This window comes from Nothoprocta perdicaria, unplaced genomic scaffold, assembly GCF_003342845.1.
Source record: "Nothoprocta perdicaria isolate Ctin4 unplaced genomic scaffold, notPer1 scaffold_24, whole genome shotgun sequence".
Lineage (NCBI taxonomy): Eukaryota > Metazoa > Chordata > Aves > Tinamiformes > Tinamidae > Nothoprocta > Nothoprocta perdicaria.
In genome coordinates this window covers 775,420-803,172 of record NW_020455466.1, presented here as the reverse complement: position 1 = coordinate 803,172, position 27,753 = coordinate 775,420, and the positions used below count along the sequence as shown (strand labels likewise).

At 49.7% G+C, this 27,753-nt stretch overlaps 1 protein-coding gene across 1 annotated transcript in view; it reads left to right on the top strand.

Annotated features, from left to right (window-relative positions):
• Positions 1 to 27,753, top strand: part of CDYL (chromodomain Y like) — an 87,460-nt gene that overhangs the window by 55,314 nt on the left and 4,393 nt on the right. The window contains exons 4-6 of the mRNA XM_026039732.1: positions 23,201 to 23,448; positions 24,058 to 24,230; positions 25,586 to 25,796. Of these exons, the coding sequence (XP_025895517.1) occupies positions 23,201 to 23,448; positions 24,058 to 24,230; positions 25,586 to 25,796 (632 nt within the window). The remainder of the gene's footprint in view (positions 1 to 23,200; positions 23,449 to 24,057; positions 24,231 to 25,585; positions 25,797 to 27,753) is intronic.

The window sequence follows — 27,753 nt, the reverse complement described above, 5'->3', positions numbered from 1 at the left end:
AAAGAAATGCAAGTCYGAGGGGTTTATTCTTAACCGGGTCCAGGCAGAGCTCTTAGGGACAGAAGCAGCAGTACATCCCGTGTCAAGACTGAAGAATTCACACAAGATGTTTAGCTCTAGTAACTACCTCTGAAGTACAGAAGGAGAAGGAAGACACTGACATGTGTGTGAATGCAGCGGTGGGTGAAGCGTGAAGTTTTGTTGTTCTTAACCGCAAGGACTTGCGGCCCAGGTCTCTGAGATGCGGTTAGTGTGGGAGAGGAGATAAATCCTTATTATAATATCTTTTTGTGTAGTAGCCAGTCTCAACAAGCAGCTCCAGGGCTCCAGGAGGCCACGGCTCCTTCCGCAGCGCTGCAGGGGGGCCTGCACGAGCTGCAGCGCGGGGCTCTTTGTGGGGACAGGGGCAGGCCCTTCCTGCTCTGACCACGACAGAGAAGCTGGTCGTGCTGCAAGGAAGGGGCTGCAGAGGCTGGATGTGGGTGCCGTGGGTGCAAGCTCTGCTGTAGCGCGTCCGAACAGATTCCTCGAGTTGGCGTAACATCCTCTTAGCGTGCTCGTGTTTAAAAACAAAAACAGTGGATTGTTAAATTATTGGGAAATACTGTAACTATGCGCATTCTTCCAGTAGGAAATGGCGAAACGGGTCTGTGTGGGAGCTCCTGGCGTTTTTGGTTGTGTTGCGTGCGGCTGTAACGAGAGGGTGGCTCACGCGTGGAGCGCTGCGTTGTACGGTTGTGTGGTGAATTAACCTGCATCAACACACGCACACTGGATATCTGTGACACGTCCCCGCTAAAAGGAACTTCTGTGACTTCTATTGAAGCTGATAGGCAATGGTCCCCAAGATGGGGTGTGCAGTGGGAGGGACCAGGAGAAGGGAGGTTATTCGTAGTGTTTGACTTCCTTTTAAACTACGCTTTCCTTACTGGTAGCGCTAGCGTTCCTTAATGTGATATCCTTTCCCGAGCCTTGGAGGTGGCTGCTTGTGCATCACAGCAAATGGAGATTAAAGTACATGAGTCGGACGAAAGGCGTGGAAAGGCAGCGGAAGCTGCCCACGGTATCTTGCAGAGTCCTGCAGTGCGGCAGCCGCGGGGCACTGATACCAGCACACCTCGGGATACCTCTCAGTCCAACATAATGTGGATTCCTTGCCTCTTGCTTGTGCTGTGCAAGCCCTAAAAGTTGCCTTAGGCACTTGTGCCTAACCTTGGGTTATGGCGTTCGTCCATCAAATGTGCTCATCAACGTGGTGAGGGTGTTTTTTTCTTCATTTTTTTTTCTTTCTTTTTTTCCCTCCTCAAATTGGAATCCCTCCCTTCTTCCCTCCCTTTCTCCCTCGCTCCGTCCTTTAGCTCATTTCAGTGAGAAGACACCRTGAGGTCACCCAGTCTGCTGTGCTCTCCAGTGGGTTGCAAGCCATTCCATTTCATCACTTAAGCTGTTGGACTCGCASTACAGCGTTGAGTTAGGCTAGGGTATTAACCAGACTCTGGAGACTGAGGGGTTTTGTTTGTCATTTAATGCTGAATAGCAGGGAGCTGATCAGAAAAAATACGCTCAGATGAAAATACTTGTGTTGTGTGTCATGGTTCTGCATAACATCTTGAGAGGCTGCCATCTGCTTCTAAATAAATAAATAAGCTGGATTCCCACTCAAAGAGCTTGCTTGCAGGAAAACAGCTTATGTTTCAGCTGTACCTCATAGCCTGGCCCTGATCCTGTGCCCCTCGAGTCCTTCCCGCTGGCTGCCTTTGCTCTTCCCACCAAGYTCCGTATCCAGCGTCTCGCAATGTCTGAATAGGCTGGCTGTGGGAAAATGGGATTGAAAGCTTCTGGTGAGGTCGTCGTGCTTAAGGCCTTCCTCCTGCTTAGCCGTTGGTGYCTCTCGTGTCCCCTTCAGCTCAGGAGGAGGAGGAGGAGAGAGGTGGCTGCACAGGGTTCCTTGGTAGATCCGTGCAGCAGCATCTGCATCTCTCCTAAAGGAGACACGGGGAAAGCCGAGATGGCAGAAAACCCTTTATGAATACAAGGGGATTATGAATAGAATTATAAATATTTTTTCTTTATTCTTTTTTAAACAAAGAAGGGCTGTTGATTGTTTTGGGGTATGTGTCTCTTCCCCTTTATACTTTTGCAATCGTCCATGTGGTAATATAYGGAAAAAGAATCTTTCAACTTTACATGTGCCAAGCCTGTACTGTAGCCTGAATAATTTCTATAGGAGCTTGARGCCATGGATAATGCGGTGTGAATAGATTTTTAGATAGAAGGCCTCACAAACACACTGTATTTTTCTTGTATAATGAAGACTACAAGGGAAGTGTTCATATTATTTATTGGTAGTTAATTTTCAGGAGTGTCTTCAGCTTCCTTTTAATGAGCCCTTCCAATTCTTTTTTTTTTTTTTTCCTAAGGCATTTAGGTCACTTTTCCCATGAATTGCTAGAATGTCTTCCCTGTTTTAATGCTCTCTGAATGAAGCATCCTCAAAATATTCAGCCCATAGAGCTTCCTTAGGAGCAGGTAGGAAACAGCCACAGATTCCCGGTCGGTAACCCAGCTCCATCCAGCCGAAGAGCCCCAGTTTAGGACTGTGGTTAAACAGCAAGTGCTTCCTGAGCTTCTTCCATCTGTCTGTTCTCCTCCTCTCTGTTCCTGTTGCCATCCAGAGTTTTGGCTGCTGATTCCTGTCCCTRCGCCGTGCGCCTCAGTCCGTACAAGCCACTCGAAGGGACTGAGCTGGAACAAGCAGGAGCACATCCTAGCGGGCTGTTCGGAAGCTCTTTGTGTGTGTGTGAACTGAAAACATCTGGAAAAGTGGTGTAGAGGGCAATGTTCAAGACATTTATTAGAATGATTAGAAATAAAGGAATAACTGGAGTCTTCTGATGAAAGATGTCTTGAATGCTTCCCTTAACACCTACATGGTACATGAAYCTGCTGCCTCCTTCATGGAAGCAAATAGTGTTGCTTAGAAAGAGCTCTAAATACAGGCACTGTGTAATCCATGAACATATAAATATCTAAACTGAGTTTCACAACTGTCAAAAGTTTGTTTTGTACTAATACAGGTCTTGCTATTGAAAGTTTTCCTTGGCAATCTGGTGTTTATGTCCCTGTGGATGAAGAAGTGGAAGTAACTGATTTGAAACTTTGCTGAGACTTGTAATCCAGATTGTATATGGCTAGTCCAGAACATTCCCTTGGTTCAGTCTTGTTTTTAAGGTCCTATTTTTTTTGCTTTGCTCCCAATGGATTCATAAGAAACCTTATCTCAAGGCTTGAAGGTTGCTGAGGACTCGACCGGTCAAGGTTGGATATCCCGAGGATGGAGATCCCACACCCAAGAGCGTTGCCTGGCCCAGTGTTTGACGGAGGAGGTTCTGCCTCCGTGCAGCCTCCGCTCACATAGCTGGAGACCTCACTTAGTGCACGACTTCCATTAAGTAAGGGCACGGCTCCCAGAGCTGCTTCAAGTGCCTTGGAAAGAAAAGGCCTCACTGTCCGTAGAGGCAYGGATTGCTAGCAGTGGCTTCCAGYTAGTAAGGTGGCACGTGTTTATAGCAAGCCTGCTATTCAGATGCTTCTTCTCCCTTTAGAAATATCCAGCACCTTAAGGGCTCTGTAAAGCAGTGTGTCACTGAAGCCGTAAATACCGACCTGTCCTCCAATTATGCTAGCGCTGAGATTGGGCATGTGGAGAGCAGATCTTTTTGGAAAGCAGATTTTTTAAATTGTTATTTCTATTAACTTCATGGATGATGTTCTGGCTGCACCTTGGACTAAAGGAGATCCTCACCAGCTTCATCCGTCCTTGTCTTGCGGCGGAATCCAGCAAGTGGGTTCTTCCTAACAGGAGTTTTAACCTGTTCTTAAAAYGCTCCTGTAATGGGGATTAAACTGCCTCTAACTGGCCTTTTATACTTCCTTGATTAGAAAAGTCATCTTCCTTTTTCTCTGCAAGATCTTTTAATCGATACAGGTAAAGCCCATGCCATTTAGTTGCTTTTCTTTTAGTGAGCAAGAATAGTTCAGTTTGGATTTGACTTTAACGTGCTATAAGAAAGCTGTAAAGTCTCTGTAGTTCTTTCCCTAGACCAAACAAACTCTTATTTTTTTCTCTCCTTTCTCTTAGGCCATTTTTGAAAATCCTGGTGTTTTCCCAGGGATCTGTTTGCAGTGTTGCCCTCTAGGTGTGGTGCCCTAAGCCCCTGTTGTCTCAGCAGATACTTCACAAGTACTTAGTACAAAGTAATGTTTTCTTATCAATATGTCTTGCATTTGGTCCCTGGGCCTCCCAACCCTTTTATTTTTAATCATCACGTTAACTCATCCTGATGAAGCTTTATTTTTTTTTCTACTTTTCTATTTAAAAAACTTGCTCCTCAAACCAAATGCAGCGGTGTACCTTAGACATCTGCCCTTCTGACAGCCTGCGCTCCTTTCAGGTGGGGATAATCTAGGGATTTCCTTAAGTACAGCCCCCCCCTTATTCCATAGTACTGACCAAAGTCGGGCTCAAGGCAAGGCTTGGAACTCGACATGACCCGGTACATGGGCAGGGCGSGTTCTGCACCCGCAGAGCCAGGCGGGCTCGGCGCTTCCCTTTCCCTTGGCGCTCTTGGTGCCCCGGGTTCCTGCGGAGCCGGGCGCCGGCTTTGTCGGGAGCTCCCGGGCCGTGTCCCGGGAGGGCCGGGGCTGGCGTGGCCGGCGCTGCCCCGCGCGCCCCGCGGCCTCTGCAGCTCCGCGCGCTGCGCCCCGCCGGCTGCGGCCTCCAAACCTCGGTGGGGCTTTGGAGGCTCCCTGTGGAGGGGATCAGCCCGCGTGTGTTGGTAGATGGGGTCTGTGTAGAGGGTAGCCCGCTCGCTCTGTTGATGCTGGTCACACATGTCTGCAATCCATCCTCTTTTGGTTTTTCTTTCCTCACTCTCCCCTCCTTTTTCCTTTTCTCCCCCTCATTTTCGGTGGTGCGCTTTGATCTCCTGTTTGTGGCACTCTATGTATTTTGACCAAGGAGCAATGTGACTGGCCTTACTTTGAGCATTGCCTTTGGAGGAGGAGGGGTTTGCTGCGTAACGCTTTCCGCAGGAATCTTTTCCCAGTTATTGGCAGTGCCCTGGCTCTCTGGCTGAGCAGCAGCTTGTGTTTTCAGTGCAGGCTGATGGTGCTGGATGAGCCGTGCTTTCTCTTTCCTTTTGAGCACTGAGCTTTCCTGCAGGTTACGCGCTGCCTCTTGGGCTTCATTTATTTATTTTTGTGTGTCCTTGCTGCTCCTTGTACCGCGCTCGCAAGTRTTTCCACTCTTTGGTCTGTGCTGCTCTAAGTGGGCAGTTTTCATGTATTTCATATTGCGATCCTCATCCATGTTTCAGAACATTGCCATAGTTATTTTAGCCTCTTTTCTCTGTGAAYGTAAATGATTTATAAATCACTTAGGTTCAAGTACATGAATTAGTAGCCTAGCTACTGGACACAAAAAAAGGTTTGTGATTCAGGATATAGAAGGAAACATTAATTCTTCTCAAAAACACCCTCTACACTACTGCAAGGGTGGCTTTTAACATTCATTTCATTGCAGTGCTCTTGGTTTGAACAGCACAGAGCACATCAGCTTCTGCTTCCACACGACTAATTTGTATGACAGTAATGCAGAGTTATGGATTTTTTTTTTAATTCCCCAAACAAAAATATCTTGTTAGAATGAAAAATAAAATCGTAATGGGCCAGACCACTAATTATAATTTGGCAGGGCTCCAGTTCAGTGAATTTCTGCTTGGAACTTTTCCTGCCAACGCTCAGGCTTCCTGTCACAGACTTAAAGAAACATCCTGCATATCCTAAAAACCCGAAAAACCTAAAAATCTTTTTTGYCCTCCAAGCAGGAATGCCATCCATTTCGGGTCACCCCCTTTTGCCTTCATCAGAGGAGGCTCTCATTAAAGCCTAGCCAGTTGGGCTGTGCAGGAGATGCTGCTGCTGCAGAGAGATGGGCTTCAGAGGTGCCCTTGCTATTGCACATCCCACAGGTCGCTCCGTTAAAAGCTTCTTCCASTAGCTGCACTCATGGGCAGCGGGTGGTGCTGCTGGAATCTGCATTTCTGGCTGAGATGAGGCAGGAACCCGGGGCACAGCCAGGGCTTTCCCACTGCCAGCAGCTCGCTGCCTGCCTTGTGATGCCCGTGCGTGTACGATCTTGCCTCCAGGCTGTTCCTAGCCCTTTTCCAATACGAGCACACACTAAAGCTACAGGCAGGTGTTTGTGTTTCTTATGATTAAATTGAGGTTTGTGTCATTCTCGTACCTCGTTGCTTTGTACTCATTTGGCWGGTTCACTGTACTCCAGTCTTTCAATTAAAGAGCTAATAGATCTTCAAAGCTTTATTTAATAAAACTTTTTTAAATCTTGCATTTTATTTCTGAAGGGTTGCAGGTGTTTTTTAGGAGTATGTTTTCTTGGGGAGGAGGAAGGGGAGAGACTTRTGCGGTTTTTCACTCTAGCACACTGACCTACAGGGCTGAGGGCACTTTTTGCTCTCTCAGCACTTGATTGGGATTTGCACGTTTTATTTCTCTATATTTTACCATCATTCTTTCTGTCTTTGCATTTTAATTTTTCAGTACAGTATCTTTAATAAGGTTTTGTTTAGTTGAATGATAATACGTTTCTTAGGCTTCGGTATGTTTTGTCTCGTTTTTCAGTTGCTGTGAGGTGAAAAGATGGAGGGAATGGTAGCGTGATAGAAATTAAAGTTGCCAGAAGCATTACCCTTCATTTCTAGCTCCCTGGATTTAAACCACAAGGATTGGGAGGCTTCRTAAGACAGCCACAGGTTCCTGTGAGTAAAATATTAGTGAAATATTACCCGGCAGTCTGAAAGCTCCTTCCCCAAGATCTGCCTTGAGTTGCTTTAGAGGATACCTGGGCTTCCCTGATGGTCRCTGCTGTCCAGCAAGCGTGCCAGGTTAGTCCTCTTGTTTGCGGTCCTCTCCAGCGGTCAGGACGGCCCTGGCATCGATGCTCCCAGGCACACGTGTGCCCTGAAGGTTGGCGAGYGCGTCCCAGGCTGCACGGGCCTTTTGCTGCCCCGTGGAGGAAGGTCCCCCAAGGCTTGGGGTTATGGATGTGGAGGTTGGCGATTTTGGATGACTCCTAAGTGCCCTGACATGAAGCTGCAGCGGTCAGAGCGGCCGCTGCAGCCGTGACCGGTGTGACGTGGCTTGGACGTGGCTTGGACGTGGCTTTCACGGCCCCTCCAGCCTGGGATAAGCACACGGGTGCAGGGAGGTGCCTGGCTGCCTCTGGCTGCTTCCCCAAGTGGTGTTGCACTTCCCTGCTTCATAAACACGAAACAAGGAAAAAGTGAGGCTCTGCCAAGAGAGAATTAGGGCACYTTTTGAAATATAGGTTAGAGAGGCAAATTAGATCACTACAATCTAATCTCTGAGCTGCTTTTATACCGTTTAGTACCAAAAAATCCACAYAGTAGAAGAAAGGGTTGTGCTGCACAGAGCTACCAGAACCGGACTCGGAACCGAGCTGTGCTGRTTCGTGGAGAAACAGCTGGGCTTGATTTAGCCTCTGGGGAAGAGGAGGCCAAAGCCTCGGACTGTGCACCTACAGGCCTAAGTGAAACACATAACTCTTCTTTTTCTTCCTTTTTTTTTTTTTTTAAATAAGGAAGTATAAACTTGAACTGTAAAGGAAGACGTCGCCAGCAGACGGTGCGCGGTGACTCCTGGGCGGATAGCAGAGGGAATTGCCCGGGAGCGGCGGCGCGTGGGYGCTCGGGCCCCTCGCGGCCCCGGGCGTCGCGCCACGCTCCGCAGCTCCCGCCGACCCTCCTCCCATCCCCCGGGACCTGCACCAAGGTCCCGTGGCTCCCTGCACACGGGTTGCCCCTGGCAGAGCTCRGGCCCTTGCCCGGAGCTGCCTTTTGCATCTTTCTCAAAAGCTATGCAGACTTGGCACTTCGGGGCCTCTCTGAAAATGCTCGGCTCTCGCAGCAAAACTCCCCTTCTTTTTTATCCGTTGCACTCCCAGAAGCCCAGCTTGCAAGTCAGCGTCACAGATCCTGCACTTTTCCTCCCGAACACAGCACAAACCGGAGTGCTCTATCGCTGTTGTTTTATCAGGTATTTCTGCCTCCCTCTATTAAGGGAAAAGTGCTTCTGCCAAATGCACTTAATGCCAGCAATTACAGRGAGGCTGGACTGGCTTCCAGTTCTCTTGCTGCATCCCTGCCTGAGTCTAGGCTAGCACCAGGCACTGGGATGGGTCCCAGTGAGTCGTAGTGAGTCCGCCGCTCCCAGGGCAAGCTGCAAACTGCACTGGGYAGCCTGGAAAGTACTGCAGGAAATGCATCCAGGCACACGAGTACGTGGTATCCCTGTTGAATTCAGATACTGTTTTGGTGTGTTTTAAAGCCAGGGAGAAGCTTAGCCCTTGATGAGAGCTCCTCATTCTCCTTACCCTTGGAGGAAGGAGAATTGTCAGTTTTAATGGGATCAGTTAAAACTTCCTCTTGCTCTAGGCGATTCTTTTTCATCATTATTTTGAAATTGTCATAAGGAAGCTCATCCTTTGTTGTACCTAGTCACAGAGTCCAGGCTCTTCATTAGGAAGTGCTTGACAAATAAAGCATTTTTCAAAACAGAGCGATTTTTGCGTCGCTTTGCAGCACATCCTGGTGCACGTTCTGCATTCCCTGTTGCTGCATGGGTCGCTGCGGAAGCGGGGGCGCTGGCGGCTGCGGCGCACGGGAAGGCAGGAGCGCTGCRGAGCCGGCGGCTGCACGTGCCGAGGCCGAGCAGGGGCGCGAAGCAGAGCCACGGTTGTCCCTTTCTGCACAAACAGTCCTGCACGTCCACAGGAGAGGCTGTTTTTCCCTCCGAGGTCATTGGAGGACACAGGCAGCCCTCCTCAAGGCGGAGAGCAGCAGCTTGATAAGAATCCGTAGCAGTGAGAGGAGCAGGGGACGTCACCACTGCCCAGGGCTTGCAGATCTGCAGCTGATCTCCTCAGYCCAGGTACCTGCTCCTTGTTCGGCTTTGTTCGTGTCTGGTGCTTCCAGCTTTTTGCCCGGCCTGGCTGCTATCCGGTCAGGACAAAATGGCACCAGCTCCTACATAACAACGTGTTGCAGAGTCCTGGGAATCAGGGCTGGGAGACACCTGGGTCATCGGATCCATCCTCCTCCCCCAGACCTGTCTGCAGGTGCTGCCCGTTGATTSAGTCCACTCCTCTTCACATGGAGGAGGCCAGTAAAGTCCTAACGAAAAACCTGCAGTTCTGGGGTCAAACAGCCTGTTGGGAAATTGCTGCTGCTCTCTGTGTTGCTCTGTGTGCTGGGCTGAAGACATGGGGCTGTGARTTGGAGACAACCTCCCTGGGACCCTTCTGATGGAGCGAAGGGCGCTCCAGAGAGCGCGCGAGGACAGAGCCCCTTGCTTGTGTGGAAGTGCTCCTGTCTTACCAGAGGCAATGGAATTGGGTAATCACGGGTCCATGGCAAAAAAGGAATGGGAGAAGTCTTAAGTGAAAATCATTTTTAGTGCAAATAATTCACGTGTCTTTGGAGATGTTTGATTTGTCAACCCTGGTTTGCCAATGTTGGCTACAAATTGGGGACATCTGGTTTTGCTTTTGGAGGTCAGGCCGAGCTCACTTAAAGTGTTTCTTTGCATCACAACATTAAAAAGGCGCCTCTTGGGCCTGTGGCAGTTAGTCCAAAGGCAGGGCAGCATTGGGCGTTGTTTTGAGTTGCTCCTACCCCTTGTCTCCTTTTTTCTTCCCCCTACAGGTTTGTTTATCAGGCTGTGTAATGTATAGAATGAGGCATCACCCCCTAGTTTTGCTTTTTGCGGTGGAGTCCTGACTGAGGGAGCCGTGGATCTGACGCTGACACGGGGATTTCCTTCCTCTAATGCCTTTGGAAGGAAAACCTCTGTGAGAAGCCTTAGTTCCAGTTGCCTTGGACCCCTGAARCAGTCGTCCTGAAGCAGTGAGATCCCTGGCAGATGTGCCCAGGAGGGATCCTGAAATAGCACAGGCCTTACTCGGCCTCTGGCTGCTGTTCAGCACATGCAGGAAGCATCTCTCCAAACTTAGTGCTTCAGAGAAGACCTTTTCTTGCTGAATGTCCGGGTGCCTAAAGCTGCAGCTAAACAGGCTGCGAGCCAGGGGTTGGTCCTGCTCCCMTTTCAGCCTTCCCCAAGGAGGGCCTGGGGAGCAGGATGCGCTACCAGTAACTGCAAACTTGATGCTGTCTCATACCTGTCTTCTACAAATGGCACAAATGCATAATTGTATTTTTTTTAATGCAAAATAATTTACTAATTATTTTTAATTATGTAATTGCGTACAGTAAAAGAATTGAAATTGTTGTGCTAACTGTATTAATATATTTAATCCTGAAACAGAATTGATTAATAGAAATTCTGGTGAAAGCAGAACTTAGTAGAGYGAGGAACTATTTGCAGTCCTATTTGCAAGCACAAGTCTGATTTCTTATACATTTTGGCTGCTGGGATGGGGGATAAAAAGCAATTTTCTGTTCTCCTGTCCCCAGAGACTTTATTTTGAAGCAGCATTTTTGTTTTATTTCTGCTCGGAACTTTTTTGTTTAGTGTTATGTAGAAGGGATACATCTCAAAACATTCAACAAAGAAGATGAAGGTTTTTTCCAGGTTTATTGTTGTCTCTGCGGCTCTTCTGTTGAGCCCAAATCCATTATTTGCCCACTTGTGCTCTTGAGCACTTCCTGAGTAGGAATGATGATGATGATGAGCATGATGTTGTTGTTGCTCTTTAATCAAATGAAGATGTGGATGATATGTACCAGGGAATGTGCATGAACCAGGAGAGAAGGAAGGGAAAAGGTTCTTTTAAGTGGCTGGAGGTTTGGTCAGCCTAAAAGCAAGGGCAGGGCTTTGCTTGCCTGCGTGTGCACACACAGTGACCTGTAGGGAAAGGCCCTTCTCCGGAATGGGAAGTCTCTCTGAAAATGCACCAGCTTCATGAGTCTTGATGGTGGACAGCACCTCATGGCCCGAAAGGGGCTAGTTCCGACAGGAAGACCAACATTTACTGTAGCCGGTACTTTTCAAAAGAAATGAAGAAGGAAAAAAAAAGGTGGGGTGGGTCAAATGAACAAATCGCCACTTTCCCAACAGCCTTGGGAAGCTCCCTCAATTCCACTGTTTTTTTTGTATCCTCCAAAGGACTCCCAAAGGCAGCAATTAAACAAGCCAAAATGAGGTTTCTGGGCATGCATTGTGCTAATGTAATTGTCAGCGATGTCTGGCCKCTCTCTAAGAGCCCTGTCCGAGCCCATTGTATTGTTTATACAATTGGAGATGCTTTCCTAGGGATGAGCTTTGGAAGTGAAACACTCGGGGCCTTCCGCCCCCCGTCTAAGATCCGCCTGGGCCCCCTGGGTCGCGCCGAGGATCCGCTCCGGCTGTGCAGCCCCGGCAGGGACGTTGTCTCCTTCCCGCCCCGTGCAGTCAGCGTGGAGCAGGCACAGCTCCGTGCCGCCCCGGAGCGGCCGTCCCGGGCCTGCCGGAGCGGGAAGCGCCGCTCCCCGAGGAGCCGCGGGACGGACGGTCGCCCCTCAGCCCGGCCGGCTCCTGCGCCAGCCCTGTTCCCGGCGGATGTGGCTCCGTCTCCCTCCTCATCCTCCCACTCGCCTCAGCCCGACACCCTGCCYTCCTCCCTTGCAATTCTCTCTCCTTTTGTGTCAGGTTTTCCCATTTCCCTGCTGTCCAAGTCAGTGATAACCTGCAAACCAAGGGCAGCAGCAATGCCTGCTGTATCTCCCTTCCAATTCTTGCCAACTCTTTTCTCGTGGTCTTCTCTATTTTTTTTTCCTTCATTTCAGAAGGTCTGAAGCACTTAAATTGCTGGCTGTTTTCTACAGTGTAAATAAAGCCGTGACAGAGATTCATTCTAAACTTTGAGTCCTTATGCCAGCAGAAGCAGCACGCAACCTTGCTGGCTTTTCTAGCTGTGGACCTGAAAAATCAGAAGATAGAGACACAGCAGGTGTTTATTTGATGCTCTAAATTGCAGAGCATGAAGGAGCGTGCGGCGCTGCAGAAATACCGGTTTTCCCATCGTCTCAATTCTGCCGTTTTTCTGTGCAGATACATCAGTTGTGTTGAAATTACCCCAGCGCACCAGGAGCACCCCAAATAGCCTGACCTGTTCCGTATTTTTACCCCTCTCTTTTTCGTCCATATCTTTCATTGGGTTATGTTAGCTTATTACTCATTTTTTGCTACTTAGTCATAAGTAAATATTTCTGTCCGATACTGAGTCCAAAGTCGGAAAACACGGCTCCTTTCTCCTAGATGTTCTGGTGCAATTGGACTAGGCTTAGTGATCTTCATAAGCGACCCTTTGGTTTTACTATTCCAGTTGTTTCCTCTCAGGGGGAGAGAGGAGAGGAGAGTTAAATGGGACAAAGGCCTCAGTGGGGTTGGCAAAATTGTTTTATGCTRCAATTCGGTTCAACGTGGGAAGCCTTCGTGGGAAGGGATCCTCCATCAAGGTACCCCTTGGTACCCCAAGGTACAGTGGAGGAAGGGAAAGGGACCCCTGCTCCCTGTTTCTGGGTAAGGCAGGAATATCCATGACAGACGACTTGTACGGTCTACCACCTGGAAACAGGAAGAAAYGGAGCTGTTTGAAGGAAGCAAACCTTCCTTCATGCTCACGTTCCATGCGCTGGGGTGGTGCTGGAGCACCAGGAAGCCGCTTGGCACATGGGGATCACGGGGGAGGAGCGGCCCGCGCCGGGCGCCAGGGTCCCTGCCTGGCTCCGTGCGTCCCGAACATCCTGAACGTGCCGCTCCGCAGGCAGGAGCGGGATGGCCCGGGGACAGCCCCGGAACAGGCTATGGGGCAGGTTTGGGAAAAACAAATTGSAAGGAAAACTTTTTTTTTTCCTGAGCAAAACCCTGCAAGGAGTAAATTCAGTCACCATGCCTGTTACTCTGTTTTTGTGAAATAATGAAAAATGTTTCTGGAACGGTCTCATTGCCTCTCACTTCTACCTCGTTGCTCACACTGATTTGAAGATGCAGATGCCTTGCAGGTGAATTCCCGGGAGATGCAGATGCCTTGCAGGTGAGTTCCTGGGAGATCTCAGCAGTGTTTCCCCTGAGCTGCGGGCCAGAGGACTCGGCGGTGCAGTGTCTGCTGTGGCCTTGCTGTGGCCGAAAATTCATATACTGCAGTAATTGAAACCAAACGGTGTCGGGGTCCAGAAAGCTCACCACTGTGTTACTCCATAGGCAATGAAGGAATGGATTAGAGCAGGAGATCCCGGGCACAGCATTCCCTAGAGACTTCACGGGGACATGGCAGCRCGTTCCGAAATCACAGGGAGAAACAGGTTTTCATGTAACTGTAAATCGGGCTCCCAATAAGGGAGGATCTTGGCTGATTAGAATAAGAAACGGGTCTCCCTCTCAAGTTTATCATCTTACTTGCACTTATCTCGTTTTAGATTTTAAAAAATACATTTTTTCCCTGAGCTTTTAATGTATTTCCCAATTTATATGACTAGGACTCATTCTATGTATACAGCTTCAGTGCTGAGCACAAGGTTGCGTTTGTTATTTTTAAAAAGTCTTGACATTTCTATTAGATTTAAGCATTCACAAGGGACTTCTGGTGCGTGTTCTGTAAGGGTATGAGAAGGTATTTACAAAATATTGTAAAATATATGGTAAGTAATGAGTGAACGCTTGGAAGCAGATTAAAATTCATTATGGTATCCATCCTGGCTCTCCTGGGCATTGCTTTCGATCCCCAGTAGATTTCCATCAAAAGGGAACTTTTAAACCAGGCTTTGAGAGCAGTCTCATAAACAGCAATAAGCTGCAGAGGTTTTGAGGCTGCTTAGAAGTTGTTGCTTTTTTTAAACTCTTTTTTTTTTCGTATTTTCTTTATTCTCCAACTTCTTTTGAAATTGCAGCAATGCAGATACCACTGAGGCAACTTGGCTGAGAGACTTGCCAGCCTTTAAGGAAGCAAGTCTCCGAAGGTGGTTCGCTTACTGAGATGCATTTCCCCTTACAGACCATAACATTTGGATCTTTTTTTCTTACCCTAAGTCAGCAGTGTTGCCGTGTTGCRGCTTTTTGGTCTGTCATTCATTATATGTTCAATATATTCACACTCAAAGCAAGTCTTTCCTGGTTTCCCATGGCATGCTGGTTTCCCCGCTAATTTTTGATGGACTTGCAAGTTATGTTGCATTTCACTTGTCTTTTGATTTCTATTCTCCTCTTCTTTATTTTGTATCACCGCAAAAATAACTTATGTTTAGCGTCTGTAACTATGAAAACTTCAGAGTTTTACTCTGCGTTTCTAATACTGGTCTTYATCTGTTTTAGCATCTCCCTGTATTCTTCCCAGTGTTCTTTACTTCCTATTTTCTTGTAAGTATAGCACATTCTGTTTTTCCCCTCAGTTCCTATTGACCTGTTTAACCATGAGTTAATTGAAGCCACATCTCACTTCTGGAGACAGTAGTTTAATTATCGTATACATTTAGTTCAGTTGGTACCCCCTCTCTTTATGCCTGAGGTGTCTTGACAATTGCGAGGGAAAGAGTTTTATGTTACATCTTTTYATTGATACATTTGCCTAAAAATGTTTTTGGTAGAAATTAAATTTCAAATCCATTTCACTGTGGGGTCCTGTTTCCATTTTATTTATTCCACTCTATTCAGTGGTTGGAGTCTGGTTTGGAGAAGAGGGTCCTTGGCAGGTGTCAGGAAACAGTCAAGTCAGTCTTTTAATTTGTCTGTCAGTTTGTCTCGTGTCCTCCTGGTTTCCAAATTAAAATTGTGCTGACAACTAAGCATAACTCTCAGTGAAGTTATGAACTAGTCCTGTTCTCTGTGTGCACATGATCTTTGCTTCACTTAATAGTAATTCTCCTGTGGTTTATGTGTTGACCTCCACTGGTATATTGGGTTTCTCTGTGTGTTCTTAATGGATTGCTCCCCACGGCAAGGTTCAGCGTTTTGGGCATCTGCTCTTCCTGCAGGTGCTCACAGCAAATTCCTCCCATTATCCGTTGTGCCCCTCAGGCTGCCATGCCCTTACAGTGACAATATTACCAAATTCCCTTTTTATTCCTTTTCTAAACGTCCGAGTAAACTTTACTTCCCTATTGCCCGCTACCCAGGTTAGAGAAGTTTCTGCAGCCAGGGCACGTTTGGATTTCAAGCAGCCCGTAGGATGTGGAGCCCGGCGGGTAACTGCGCTCACCTCGGCTGCAGTGAGCTCGTAACAGACATTAAATCTTCCCTCTCGAGAGCGGGTTTGCTCTTGTTTGTCGCCTTCCTCCCTGCAAAATTTGACATAAACCATATTGATTTTGTTGTTGTTGTTGGCTTGTTTTTCTTTGCCGCATCTGCAACTTCCAAACTCTTTTTTTTTTCCCCCATCTTCTTCAAGAATTCATCCTTCTGCTGTTCTTCACAGTCTCCTAGAATCTGTGTTTCCATATTAATGTGTTATCATTGCAGAAGCAGCATGTCCCATTTTTATATCGTGATGCCTGATCCGTCGCCTCCGTATGCGTCCCCTTTGACTAGCAGTGGTATCAGCATTACTGCTCGGACCTTCATCTGGCCCACGGAGCTTCTGGACGGGAAGCGCCGGTAGCCGTGGCGGCTCGGCAGCCTCGTGGTGGCTCCCATGGGAGCGCGAGGGCGGCGCGGCGCTGAGCCGAGCCACGCTCCTGCCGCGGCTTGGGTTTTCCAAGACTCAYGGCTACTTCCAAGGTCATTGGTTCCTCTGCAAACCCCACAGCCTGGAGACCTGTACCACTTGTACTGGGGTYGGGTTGTGGGACATGTCGATGGGGGGACAGATGCCTCCTGTGTTTTCCAGGAGTCTCCTGCAGTGGTACAGGACAAAGCCGGATGCTTTCCTCGTGCCGAGGACCCAATCCGACCCTCTTTGAGGAGGAACCTTCGTCTCGGAAGGCTCCTGCTGCAGACTTCAGGGCTTTCTGGGAGGGTTTTATTGCTGTTTGATATGGACAGTACAGGGAATTCTGGATATTCTCCATGAGTTCTTCACTCTAGACGTGTCCTSGCTTACCCGCTCCTCCTACATAGTATTGAGCAGCAGCCTCCAGCATCTTGTAAGGCTGAGCCAAAAACAAAGATCAGRTTCATCTTGAGAGCACCGCTTCTAYTGACTCGCTCCTCTCCATCATCACTCATTGCAGTTGTTGCCAACAGATAACATTATATAAGTATATATATTTATTTATATATATAAAACACAGTATAAAAGTATAAATTTAGTAAGATGATGGACTGTTTTGAATCACTTTTTTTTTGATTCAGAGCATCTAACCATCCAAAACCTCTTGCACGGCATACCCAARGATACTGATCATCAACCTGCTTTTAACGTGAGTTTAATTTCCCCAAATCCTGGGGAAAAAAACCTTTAGGAGACTGATTGCCTGTAGGACAATTTGGGAATGCCTCTGCAGCCACGATGTAAACAGCAACTGGGACTTTGCCTGCGGACATGGTCCTTCCTTCACAGATCCGCTTGGCTCCAGTCCTTACCTCTCCAAGAGAGACGTTTCCTTTGTGTGCCTGTGGTTCAGAAGGAAGCCTCTGTTTGGCACTTGTGTTTCTGAGCACACGGGCCCTCCTCAAAGGGCTCCAGAGCTGTGTTGGGCTTCCCTCGCGTGCTCTGCCTCCCACATTCCGGTTTTTGAACGTGGATGGCAGGATCCCTGCGAGGGCCCTGGTCCTGCCTGCGCCGGACTGCCCGCCGTGGCAATGCAGATGTTTCTGACTGTGTATAGAGTTCTTGCAAACTCTGGGTTTAAAGCCTCACCCATGTGATAAAAATGTAATATGAATTCTTTTCATTGAGATTTTCTTTCTGAAAGCAAGGTAGATGGAGTGTTCTGTCAAGAGGGAAGCGCTACTCACCTGTGAAGCCTTGCTGGTGATTTAGGTAGCGTTTTAGAAAGCTTTGATGCCTTTACAGGAATACGTCACAYGTACAGAGCACGGGAACGTTGGTGTCTATACGTGAAACTGCGGATGTCTTTTGGCAATACCTGTTCTAGGCTGGCCCTACAGTAGGGCACTCTTCCAGCTGAAGAGAGCCTTTTTTTAGATCACTTTGGGAATTGGATGAAATTGCAGTGAAGTGCTCTTAATATAGAATGTGTTCACCTCAGGAGTTAGTGTGAAATAGCTTGGTGTACTTGAGGCTTAAACCTTAGCCTGTTTTGTGATAGCTTTTCTCTGTGCATGAGCCCCAAGAGAGCTTCTCATTTAACTCTCCAGTTGGAGAGCGTTTTCAGGGAATGCTGCGGTATCGTAATCGGCAGCTCAAGAATACCTCAAGAAGGAGAGGATTCRAGAGGGTTGTGTCAATGTGAGTTATGAAATGTTACTGGTGCTAAAAGCGCTTAAAAATCAATCTGTAACTTCAGATTTATCCCATTTATTTGTGAGAACAAGTAACTAACATTATCTCTTGGCTTTTTCCATCAAAGACCCGGGTGCACGCTTCCATGAAACTGGGAAATCTTGACGGGAATGATGCCAGAYGGCCCTGGGGATTTTCACACAGCACGGCGGCGGCTGGAAGGGGCCTCTGGAGCTGGTCTGGTCCAAGTCCCTGCCGGAGCAGGGGCACCCGGAGCGCGTGGCCCGGCATTGCGTCCGGGCGCCTTGTGAGTGGCTCCGAGGAAGGAGGCTCCGCAGCCTCTGCGGGCAGCCTGTGCCCGCRCGCCGGGAAGCATCCGGCCCCATCCGCTCCCTCGGGATCCTTGCACGCGCCGAGATCGCCCTTGGGCAGAACAGGCCCGGCGCTCCCAGCCTCTCCCCGCGGTGCCAGCAGAGGCTCCCGCTCCTGCTTCCTCCTAGCAGCCCTTGTCCCCTGGGGCCAGCGTGCGCCCTGCCTTGTTGCTGTCCCTGGCCTTCCTGGGGTAGGCTGAGTGGAAGGAAAACGCCCTCCAGAGCCGAAGGGAGCAGAGAGCAATCCCTGGTTATTCTGGTGCTGTGGCGAAGGAGAGAATGAGGTTCCTCCTCTTGGGAGTGGTTGTTTACATATTTGAGGTGAAATGAGCATGAAAAGATCAAAGCTTGTTTTTTCTTTTTAAAGCCTTTTATAGTTGTTAAACTAGGATATTTATTTTCATTGTAAGACAGCTTGTGGAAAAATTACTTAATGCAAAAGGAAAAAAAAAAAAAGAGTGCAATTTCTTTTCCAAGTTAGCAATATTAATCAATCAAGACTTGTGAAGAGCTCTGTTGCCAAATTGAATTCATAGTGTTATCCGTGATGTTTTTACAGGCAGAGTCCTAATAAATGTCAAGTCTGGTTTTTTGCTATTCACATCTGTCTTAAATTCATAAGTGGTCTGTTAGTTCACAGGTGTGACCTGGAGCCTGTTTGTGCCCCGGTCACTTGTCACCCCTGCCCGCTTTGAGCCGGGAAGCTTCGGGCTCTGGGGAGTTGTGTTTTTGGCTGGGAACAGGAGTTCGCCTTGGCGTGGACGGTGTCTGTGAGCTTGGAAAGGCATCCGGGAGCAAGGGTGCTTAATAGAGCTGGTTAATAGATCTTAGTCGATAGATGTATTAATGTCAAAGGTGGCTGATAGAGAACTACCTAAGATGGGAAAGAGGGGCTACTAGGGGCTGTACTGCTTCAAATGCAGTTTACCCGGCAGCCAAGGTAAAAATCAGTGCGGGACTGGAAGTAGTTTAACCAGGCAGCCGTACAGGGCTGTGCGTGTTTGGAGTTAGGCTGGTTTCCTCTCTGCATTAGCTCTGTCCGCAAAAAGAATGTCCCGTAGGAAACACGCACTTGGAAAGAGCCTGTGTGTCAGATGTAGCTTGCTCATGTGTCCCGGGAAAGCAGAATGTCCCCCTCGCCCCAGAAGTCAGGATGAATTTAGAGGGGGTTTCGAGGTTGGTGTGGGGTGTTGGGGCCATCCAGCAGCCGGTCGTTTCAAGGACTGTCACYGGGATTAGCAGGAATGGCGACAGACTCAGGACAGCCTTGGAAAGAAGAAGGAATAGGAAGAAAATGAGCAGTGCGCCGCGGTGGCGGGAGGCCACGGGGTGTTTTAGGGGATACACCCAGAGAGGTTAAAGCTTCCAGGGGGGTTGCTGTGGGTGCAGGCTGGGGCCCGGACACGGGTGGCCTTGGGCCGAGGTGCCGGAGCTGAGGCGGCCCCGCACGGCCCCCGGGCACAGGGAGAGCCTGGCAGGGGGGCCGGAGCGGCCTCCAAAGCACAGGGAGAGCCTGGCAGGGGGGCCGGAGCGGCCTCCAAAGAGCTGGGGGTCCAACTGTGGGGTCCTTGTGGAGTTGTCGCTCGTCCTGATGTTAATAAATGCTTATGTGTGGTGACATGATGCGCTGTCGTTGCCCTCTCCGTTGTGTTTTGGAAAGGAGGTGTTTTGTGTGTTTTCGTCCATGACAGAGCCTTGTGGCAGTGGGAGGGGATGGTGTCTTTGCTGCTCCAGCCTCTTTAAACTTMATAGAATCACAGAATCCTTAAGGTTGGAAGGGACCATTGGAGATCATCTAGCCATGCTCAYGCAGGGTCACCCAGAGCACGGGGCACAGGGCKGCAWCCAAGCGGGTTTGGAAGATCTCCAGGGAAGGAGACTCCACAAGCTCTCTGGGCAGCCTGTGCCAGGGCTCTGGCACCCTCTCTGCTAAGAAAATTTTCCTTAAGTTCCTGCAGAACTTCYGGTGTCTCAGTTTGTGGCCGTTTCCTCTAGTCCTGTCGCTGTCCACCACTGACAAGAGGCCGSCCCCTCCTCCTCACTGCCTCCCTTGAGGTATTTATACACGCTGATCAGGTCCCCCTTCAGCCTTCTCTTCTCCAGGCTGGACAGGCCCAGCTCCCTCAGCCTTTGCTCATAGGGGGAAAAAAGCTTCTGTAATTTGTGTCTTTCTTCCTTTGGAATAAGACCGGTTCCTCTCTTACCTGGTGCCCGTGGGTTTTCCCGGGAGGAGCTGCACGGACAGGGCGGCTCTCGGCAGGTTCTGGTGAGCGGCCCTGAAGCCAAGTCCCTGTGGGGCTCGTCCTGCGCCCCGAGGGGAACGGTCTGCGCCCTCGGGAACATCCCCTTGCGTTAATTAACCCTTAGCTGGCCTTTGGGAAGTGTCATTTGTAACTAAAAGCTCTTTATGTGTCTTTCAAACGAGCAGAGTTTTGCATCAGTCCGCAATGTCAGCACAGGTCGTGGCTTTTGATTTTCTTTCCAGGCCTCACTGTTTTATGGAAGACTAGCCTTGGAAAAGGGAGTGATTTAGGGGGAGGTGTTTGATCTGCTGTGTGCTGCCAAATACTGAAATGCAGAACTTTCTTATGAAATCCTTTTTTTCATTGTAAAGCATAGCTGTAGTTAGCTTGAAAATAAGCGACCTCAGTGTGAAGCGATCACCGGTGGGATGTATGGAAGTGCAGCTACCTCTGTGTGGGTGCAGCGCGTGTCCGGGCGGAGGAACGCTTGCCTGCTTCCCACGAGCACAAGAGCCTGGCCGGCCTCGCTCTCCTTYCCCGGGCTCCTGCAGCCGGAGTGCCCGAGGCGGCCGTGCCCGCCGCGCAGCGCCCCGAGCGCGCCGCTCGTGCGCGGCCGAGGGGACGAACCCCAAACGGAGACACCGGGGCCGCGTTTCACCYGCAGCACGTGGCTCAGCCTCCCGCTCCGAGAGGGCCTCGACGCCCGTCACGGGCGCCGCTCCGCGTGCCGGTGCCGCCATGCCGGAGCAGGAGCCCCGCGCATCCCGCCGGGCGCCACGCACCGGGCGCGTTCGCGGCGCCTTGCTCGGTCCCGCGGCTCCTCGAGCGCCCCTGCCTCTCCCCTCCAGCCCGAGAAGCAGCGCGGTGCTCTTGGAGCTCGTCTGCGGAGGCAGGTTTGCGGGCAGGGATCAGAGCCCAGGTTTGCGGGCAGGGATCAGAGCCCAGGTTTGCGGGCAGGGATCAGAGCCCAGGTTTGCGGGCAGGGATCAGAGCCCAGGTTTGCAGGCAGGGATCAGAGCCCAGGTTTGCGGGCAGGGATCAGAGCCCAGGTTTGTGGGCAGGGATCAGAGCCCAGACTTAGGCACCGTCTCGCCCGGCGCTGCCGAGCTCCCCACCGCCTCCTCCGCGGCCATGAGCAGGGCCACGGGGTCCTGCACGGAGGATTTGCAGCCAGAACGGTTTAGGCTGCGGTTCTTTGCCTTTCCTATGGGAAACGGGACCGTTGTGTTGAGTGATGCGATTTCACCTTGCTTTACGCATGGAAAAAGTGAGCGTCGGCGCCATTCCCGCAATTTCCTTTTGAAGGGAATTCTTCCAAAGGTTCCTAATCAAGATAATATGTTTTAAAAGAGGAAAAATATCTGAAGTTCTGAAGTATTAGTCATCAATTTGGCATGCACTGGATTTTTATTTATTCTGCTAAAATGGAAAAAGGAGTTTGATAAGCTCTTTACAATATATAATCATCATTTGTTCCCTCCTGTTCTCCATGCAATGTTCCCAACCTGAATTCAGTTTCTCACTCTTTTCTTTAAGCCATTGAAAAACCKTAAACTTCCCCTTTCTCCTTCACAAAAAGTGACATGGGAAGAGAGGAGTAAATACAAAAGGAAAGAACAGAAAAAGTAAAATGAAACCTTATTACAAATAGCCTCTTTGACAGGCAACGCAATAAATCAGAACAGACTCATAATCAGGGATGTGTTTATTTGTAGAAGTTTAATGTGAAAATTTTCAAGGTGCTTTCTGAGACATGAGCAGAGAAACTTATAATCTTTGTTGTTTGTTGYTGTTACATTTAATCTACTGTATAGTTCTCTTCCATTTTATGTGGGTCAAAATAAACAATATGGGAATAGATAAGCAATATTGCACCTGTTTAGGCGAGTCTACTTAATGCCATCACTGGACCACAATGTTTAAGCAGAACTTTAAAGACAAGATCTTCCTCAAAGCAATGATGAGGAAAGAAGCAATATCCACCAGTGATGCTCAATCAGCGATTGATTTGTGTATATTCTTCCCATATTTTTGAAGACAGCACGTGCATGATGTCCTGCAGTACCSGCGAGGGAAAGCCAGCAGGTTTCCAACAGGTTTTAGGGAAGTCCTGCCCTTGGGAACTCGCCTGCATGAGCCCGGGACCTGCTTTTCCGGGGCCCCGACCCTGCTGCCCCAGGCACGGCGCGCTCCAGTGCTGCAGCCTGACAAATTCGGGCACAGAGAAGGACAATAAATCCATGACCCTGTCCTGCCATTGCTGCCCTTATGACAGGTGATGGTTTCTTGCTCAGTTTCCAGTCTGGGGTACAGAAATCCTGCCCCTTTTGTGCCACGAAGAAGGGCCTCCTTACTGACAGGCTGCCAAATTCTGCCTGTTTGAGTCACTGGGAAGAAGACCAAAAAGACAAAATATTCTGTTTGCCAGTTTTAATGGCAAATTGTTTAGACTTGAGGAATATCTCATTGTCTGCGAATCTGTTAAAATATTCATCCCTGCGTGCGGAGGGGGAAGCACTGCGCGTTTTCCTCTCCACACTGGGGTCTGTCTCTCCATCCATTCCGGCTTGCCTTTAAAGAGCGCTGTGCTCCGGGTGAGCTTGTCAGCCAAGGGCTTTGGTCGGGCTGTTGTAGGTGTCAGTTTTTCCCACGTTTTGGGGGCTGGCAGCAAAGGCCTCTGCTCTCGCCTTGCAGTGCCGCTGCTGCTGGAGCCCTCAAAGCGGCCGGCCAAGGGAGAAGCCGAGCGTTAGTGTGGGCCCCAGTTCAAAACTCCCAGAAACTCCCTGTGGGGCTACTAGGAACATCAGATAAAGCTTCCCCCATCCTTACTAAAATAGGAAACGATGATTGGTCTGTTTGGTAGTTTAAGATTTATTTTCCTAAATTATGAAATGAATTTTTAGGCATTTCAAATGCCTTTACCCCTTCGATTTGGGTCTCTGCACAGGGTGTGTTTCTGCAGCGTTTCAGGAACCTCCAGATGAGTGAGTTTCACGTTTACTGCGTGTTCTGTTCTSTTCTGGCTAGCACCTTTTCCTGCTAAAGGTGCAAAATCTTCCCGGTGAAGATTTTGAAACTGGGCCGAACCCGCAGAATATTAATGAATACTAGTTAATATAATTAACTTGGCTGTTGCAAATTACTTGCAGGTACCTCCACCTTCATGGAAGCATTAGCAGCCAACGGTACCAGCAACCTACAGAGCTCGGTGCCGGCCGGCAAGCGGCGCTTCCTCGACGACAGGAGGGAGCAGCCCTTCGACAAGAGGCTGCGCTTCAGCGTGCGGCAGACGGAGAGCGCCTACCGGTACCGCGACATCGTCGTCAGGAAGCAGGACGGATTCACACACATTCTGCTCTCCACGAAATCATCGGAAAATAATTCACTAAATCCCGAGGTGAGGACGCTTGGGGATTCGGGGSCGCGGGAAGAGCCTGCAGCCCGTTGGTGCTCACGCGCGGGCGGAACGTGAGCTGGGGTGGCGCCTGCAGCACGTTCTGCACTCGGCTCCCTTCTCGTGCTCTTTGACAACGTGGTTTTTAGTATAATTGAGTTTTATTTAGTATCTTTGTAAACTGCATTAGCTGGATATTTAGATGGACTGTCTCTTACTATAAATGTGCTGGTTTATTAGGTGTAACTTGGAGCAAACCTGAGCCTGGTTTAAGGCTCTTTTGCTGAACTGGTTGCACATGCCATCTGCTGTCCAAATTACAGAAATGCTGAACGAGTGCTGTAGTTACAGATGACATCTAATAGATCTTTTCGTAATCATTTCATTATCTTAGCCTAATTACTTTTTTTTTTTTTAGATACCAAGCATTTAATATTGTGGTACTTTTTTGWTACTTTTTTTTTCTTTTTTATTCTTGGTTAATGAAAAAGTAAACTTTTAAAAGATAATTCTTGAGTGGAAACAATTAGAGATGTGAAAGATTCAGATCTGTGATGGGGAAAGCGCTTTTTAATAACAAAAGGTTCTGATTAAATGTTGCTGATTTTTCAGGTAATGAAGGAAGTCCAGAGTGCACTGAACACAGCGGCTGCCGATGACAGCAAACTCGTGCTGTTCAGTGCAGTTGGTAGCATTTTCTGCTGCGGACTCGATTTTATTTATTTTATACGGCGTTTAACAGATGATAGAAAAAAGGAAAGCACTAAGATGGCAGAAGCAATTAGGTATGTAAAAAACGGTCTTCCTTCACCTGGGTGGGTGGTAGTCACCGGCTGGTCTGGTTTGTTCGATGTGCTGATAAAAATGTGCCCGTACGCTCTGAGAAGCCATTAATTCCTCCGGAGCTCAAATACTGCCCTGTCCAGTGACAGGCAGAGCTTACTTATCCTGCCTTTCTACCTGGGTGGTCATTTCGTGCATCACTACTGGTATTATTAGATGTTAGCTATGAATTATGATTATGAATATTATGATAATATTTGTGTAGCCGAAACCAGAAGCTCSTTTACCTACATAAATACAAGGTGCACGTGTTGTATTTGTGAGTAACCCGATCTGCTGTACAATGTGGTGCAATGTGGTGCAATGGTGGATGTTCTGGAGGAGGAGTCCTGGTGAGCAGCATCCCAACACGAGCTCCCAAATGGTGTATTTAAATAAAATGAGATAAACAGCTACAGACTAGAGGAGTTTTTATGTGGGGGAAATAAAAAGCATAGATTATCGAGACGCTTTTTCACCCCACACAGAATAGTTTATCCACTGTGGTTTTGAAGGCCTGGGATCCTGGATTAGCTTGTTTGCTTCCAGAATATCTCTATTCCCTGAAAGACTTCAGTATTTCAGTGGCAGATTCTCTGTGTTTTATTGTTGTTACCAATATTTATGTCCTCGAAAGGGGGACATGGCAACATTTGAAGGCTGCTTTTGTGTAGGCAGAGTTGGCTGACAGGATAACGACAGGAATGCTTTTCCGAGGAGAACTTGCAGTCACCCGCACGTCTTGTGCTCGTGCGGAGGCCTCAGATGGCGGCCCAGGGGCTCTGAGCTCTGAGGTTCGGCCCTTGGGCCTAATCCGGGCTCTTCCAGAGCCGGCCTTACGGCGCCCCGCTGCTTGTTAGTGCAGCAGGGAAATGCAGAGGTAGATTAAAGTACCAGCCAGCCACTCCCCAAATACAGAAGGGTGTTTCTCATAGATCTGCTCGGGACTGTCCTCTGCAGAGCAGCGCGACGGGGTCACCGGCGCTTCCCCGAGTCGCTGCTTGGGTAGGGTGGTGCCTAGAGCTTGGTTTGCGGTTGCTCCGCTTGGATGCAGGGAAGCAGAGGGAGGCACCGCCGGCATCGTCCTTGGCGGTGGGCAGGCGGGGCGGCGCGGAGGGGCCCTGGGGGGGCTGTCGGGGGGCGCCCGGGTCCTGTGGGGCCTGCGGTGCCCACGGGCCGCGCCGGGTCCCGCCGTTGCGCGCGGCGGCAGGAGCGGCCCCACGGCGGGACCGCGTCGGGGCCGGGTGCGCGCGGAGCGCTCGGGCTGCGACGCGCCGCCCTCGCAGGCGAGTGAGCGCCCGGCTTTGTTTCCCTGCAGGAATTTTGTGAATACTTTTATCCAGTTTAAGAAGCCCATCATTGTAGCAGTGAACGGCCCCGCCATCGGCCTCGGCGCGTCCATCCTGCCCCTGTGCGACGTGGTGTGGGCCAACGAGAAGGCCTGGTTCCAGACGCCCTACACCACGTTCGGGCAGAGCCCCGATGGCTGCTCCTCCCTCACCTTCCCCCGCATCATGGGCCTGGCTTCTGTAAGTAGCTGGCGGGGCAGGGCGGGCAGCAGCGCAGGGCAGTGCTCCGAGTCTGCCTAGGGCTGCTCCAGGCTTTTGCTTGATGGTTTTATTGTTGCTATTTTCTCTCTCATGAAAATTTCCATGAGAAACTGGCATTTCGAGCTGCTTTGCGCCGTGCCCTGCAACCGCCCTCCCCGTGCGTGCCCGCGGGGCAGCAGGCAGGGCCCGCTCGGCGTCCCCGCCGGGCGCCTGGGGCTAGCGCGGCCCCGGGGCGGCAGCGGCCTCTGCGAGGTGGAGTGTGGGGCTGCCCCGCTGCAGCGCCCGTGGGGCTGCCCCCCTGCAGCGCCCGTGGGGCGGCGCCGCTGCAGCGCCCGTGGGGCTGCCCCCCTGCAGCGCCCGTGGGGCTGCCCCCCTGCAGCGCCCGTGGGGCTGCCCCCCTGCAGCGCCCGTGGGGCGGCGCCGCTGCCAGGGCGCTGCTCCTGTCCGAGGTCAGTGGGGCAGACAGACTGGCTGCAAACAGTCCCATCTTTTTTACCTTTGTGAAGGAATTTTTTTTCCCCCCAGTCTTCCRCTGTCCATTTGCACTGCTGCTGAACTGAGAACGGGGTAACTTTTTGTTTTGAAATGATGAAAAATTATGTTATTGCTGAAACTGCTAGCTACGTGGTATTCAGTTTTGGGGGGTTTTGTTTTCCAAATAGATGAAAGAATGAAATAAACCCAAAAGTTGTTTAAAAGCCACTTAGCTATATTATTTTCAGATTGCCTACTATTTTTGTGCTGCATTCGCTGAAAATTTAGACCTACATCCTTTCCAATTTGAAAAGAATTGTAACTATATCAAACAGGTGCCTACAGCAATGAGCAAATAYATTTTTATTGTAAAAACATTTTTTTTCATATAGACATTTACTAATTAAGAAATGCGATGTAAATACATTAGACTAAGTAAAAGCACCTAGGGTTTGAACAGCTCTTAGGACCAAGTGTGTAATGTCTGGATTTAGTTGTTAGAAGAAAGCAGAAAAGGTGAATGAAATAGAATTATAAAGTTATAAAACTGTCTTTAATATTGTAGCATGTTTCAAACTACTGATTGTTCCTTTCCCTTTTTATTTGGCCATCCATCCGTCCACCCATTCATCCATCCATCCATCCCCATCCCTCAGAGACTTGTGGTGGTTGCTCTGTCTCTTGTGCAAGCAGCTCTTCCCCGGCCGCTTCCGTGGGCTCCGGGGCTGCCCTCATTCCTGTCACCCGGAGGGGCCCTCGCTGCCGGTCCCACCCGCAGCCCTCGGGGGCTCTGGGGGTCGGAGGGGCAGGGCAGTGGGGCGAGGGCCGAGCCCACGAGCTCCCCCTAGAGCAGCGTCGGTGCTGGCACGAGCAGGGCGCGACCCCGACCCCGCTCTTAGTGCTCGGCGAGTCCAGCTGACCCACGGACACTGCTGCGGTCCGGCCGGCTCCCTATCCATGGAAAGGGGGAGAGAGGTCAGCTGAGATGGGAGATGGCAGGGATGGGATAGGAAACACTCCCAACTAAAGCAAATCAGATACCTCATACAAAAGGAATGTATCCATCTGCAGCCAGCTCAAAAATTGCCACAAATATATTAATCCGGAGATATTAGTCCCACCCTTAATTCTTTTCACTGAGGTTCAGTGCTGCCTCTTCATGATCAAAGCTAAGTGAAATCTCCAGGGAAGGTATTTCCAATGCTCTTGAGCTTGGGAGGCCAGCGTTGACTGTCAAGCAGGTCTGTTGAGCAGGACGTTTTCCACAGGACACGTCTGACACAGAGTTCACTGTTGTGGGAAATTCCAAGCCAAGGTCTTAGAGTTCAAACCTGGTTCTGCATTGGGAGCATCAAGAATTTTAGCAGAATCCCAAAACGCTGCTCTGGAGCTTCCGAAAGGGCCCGTGCTGGGGTGGGGTGAGCTCTGCTCGGGCACCTTCTCCCACGGCCACCGGCAGCAG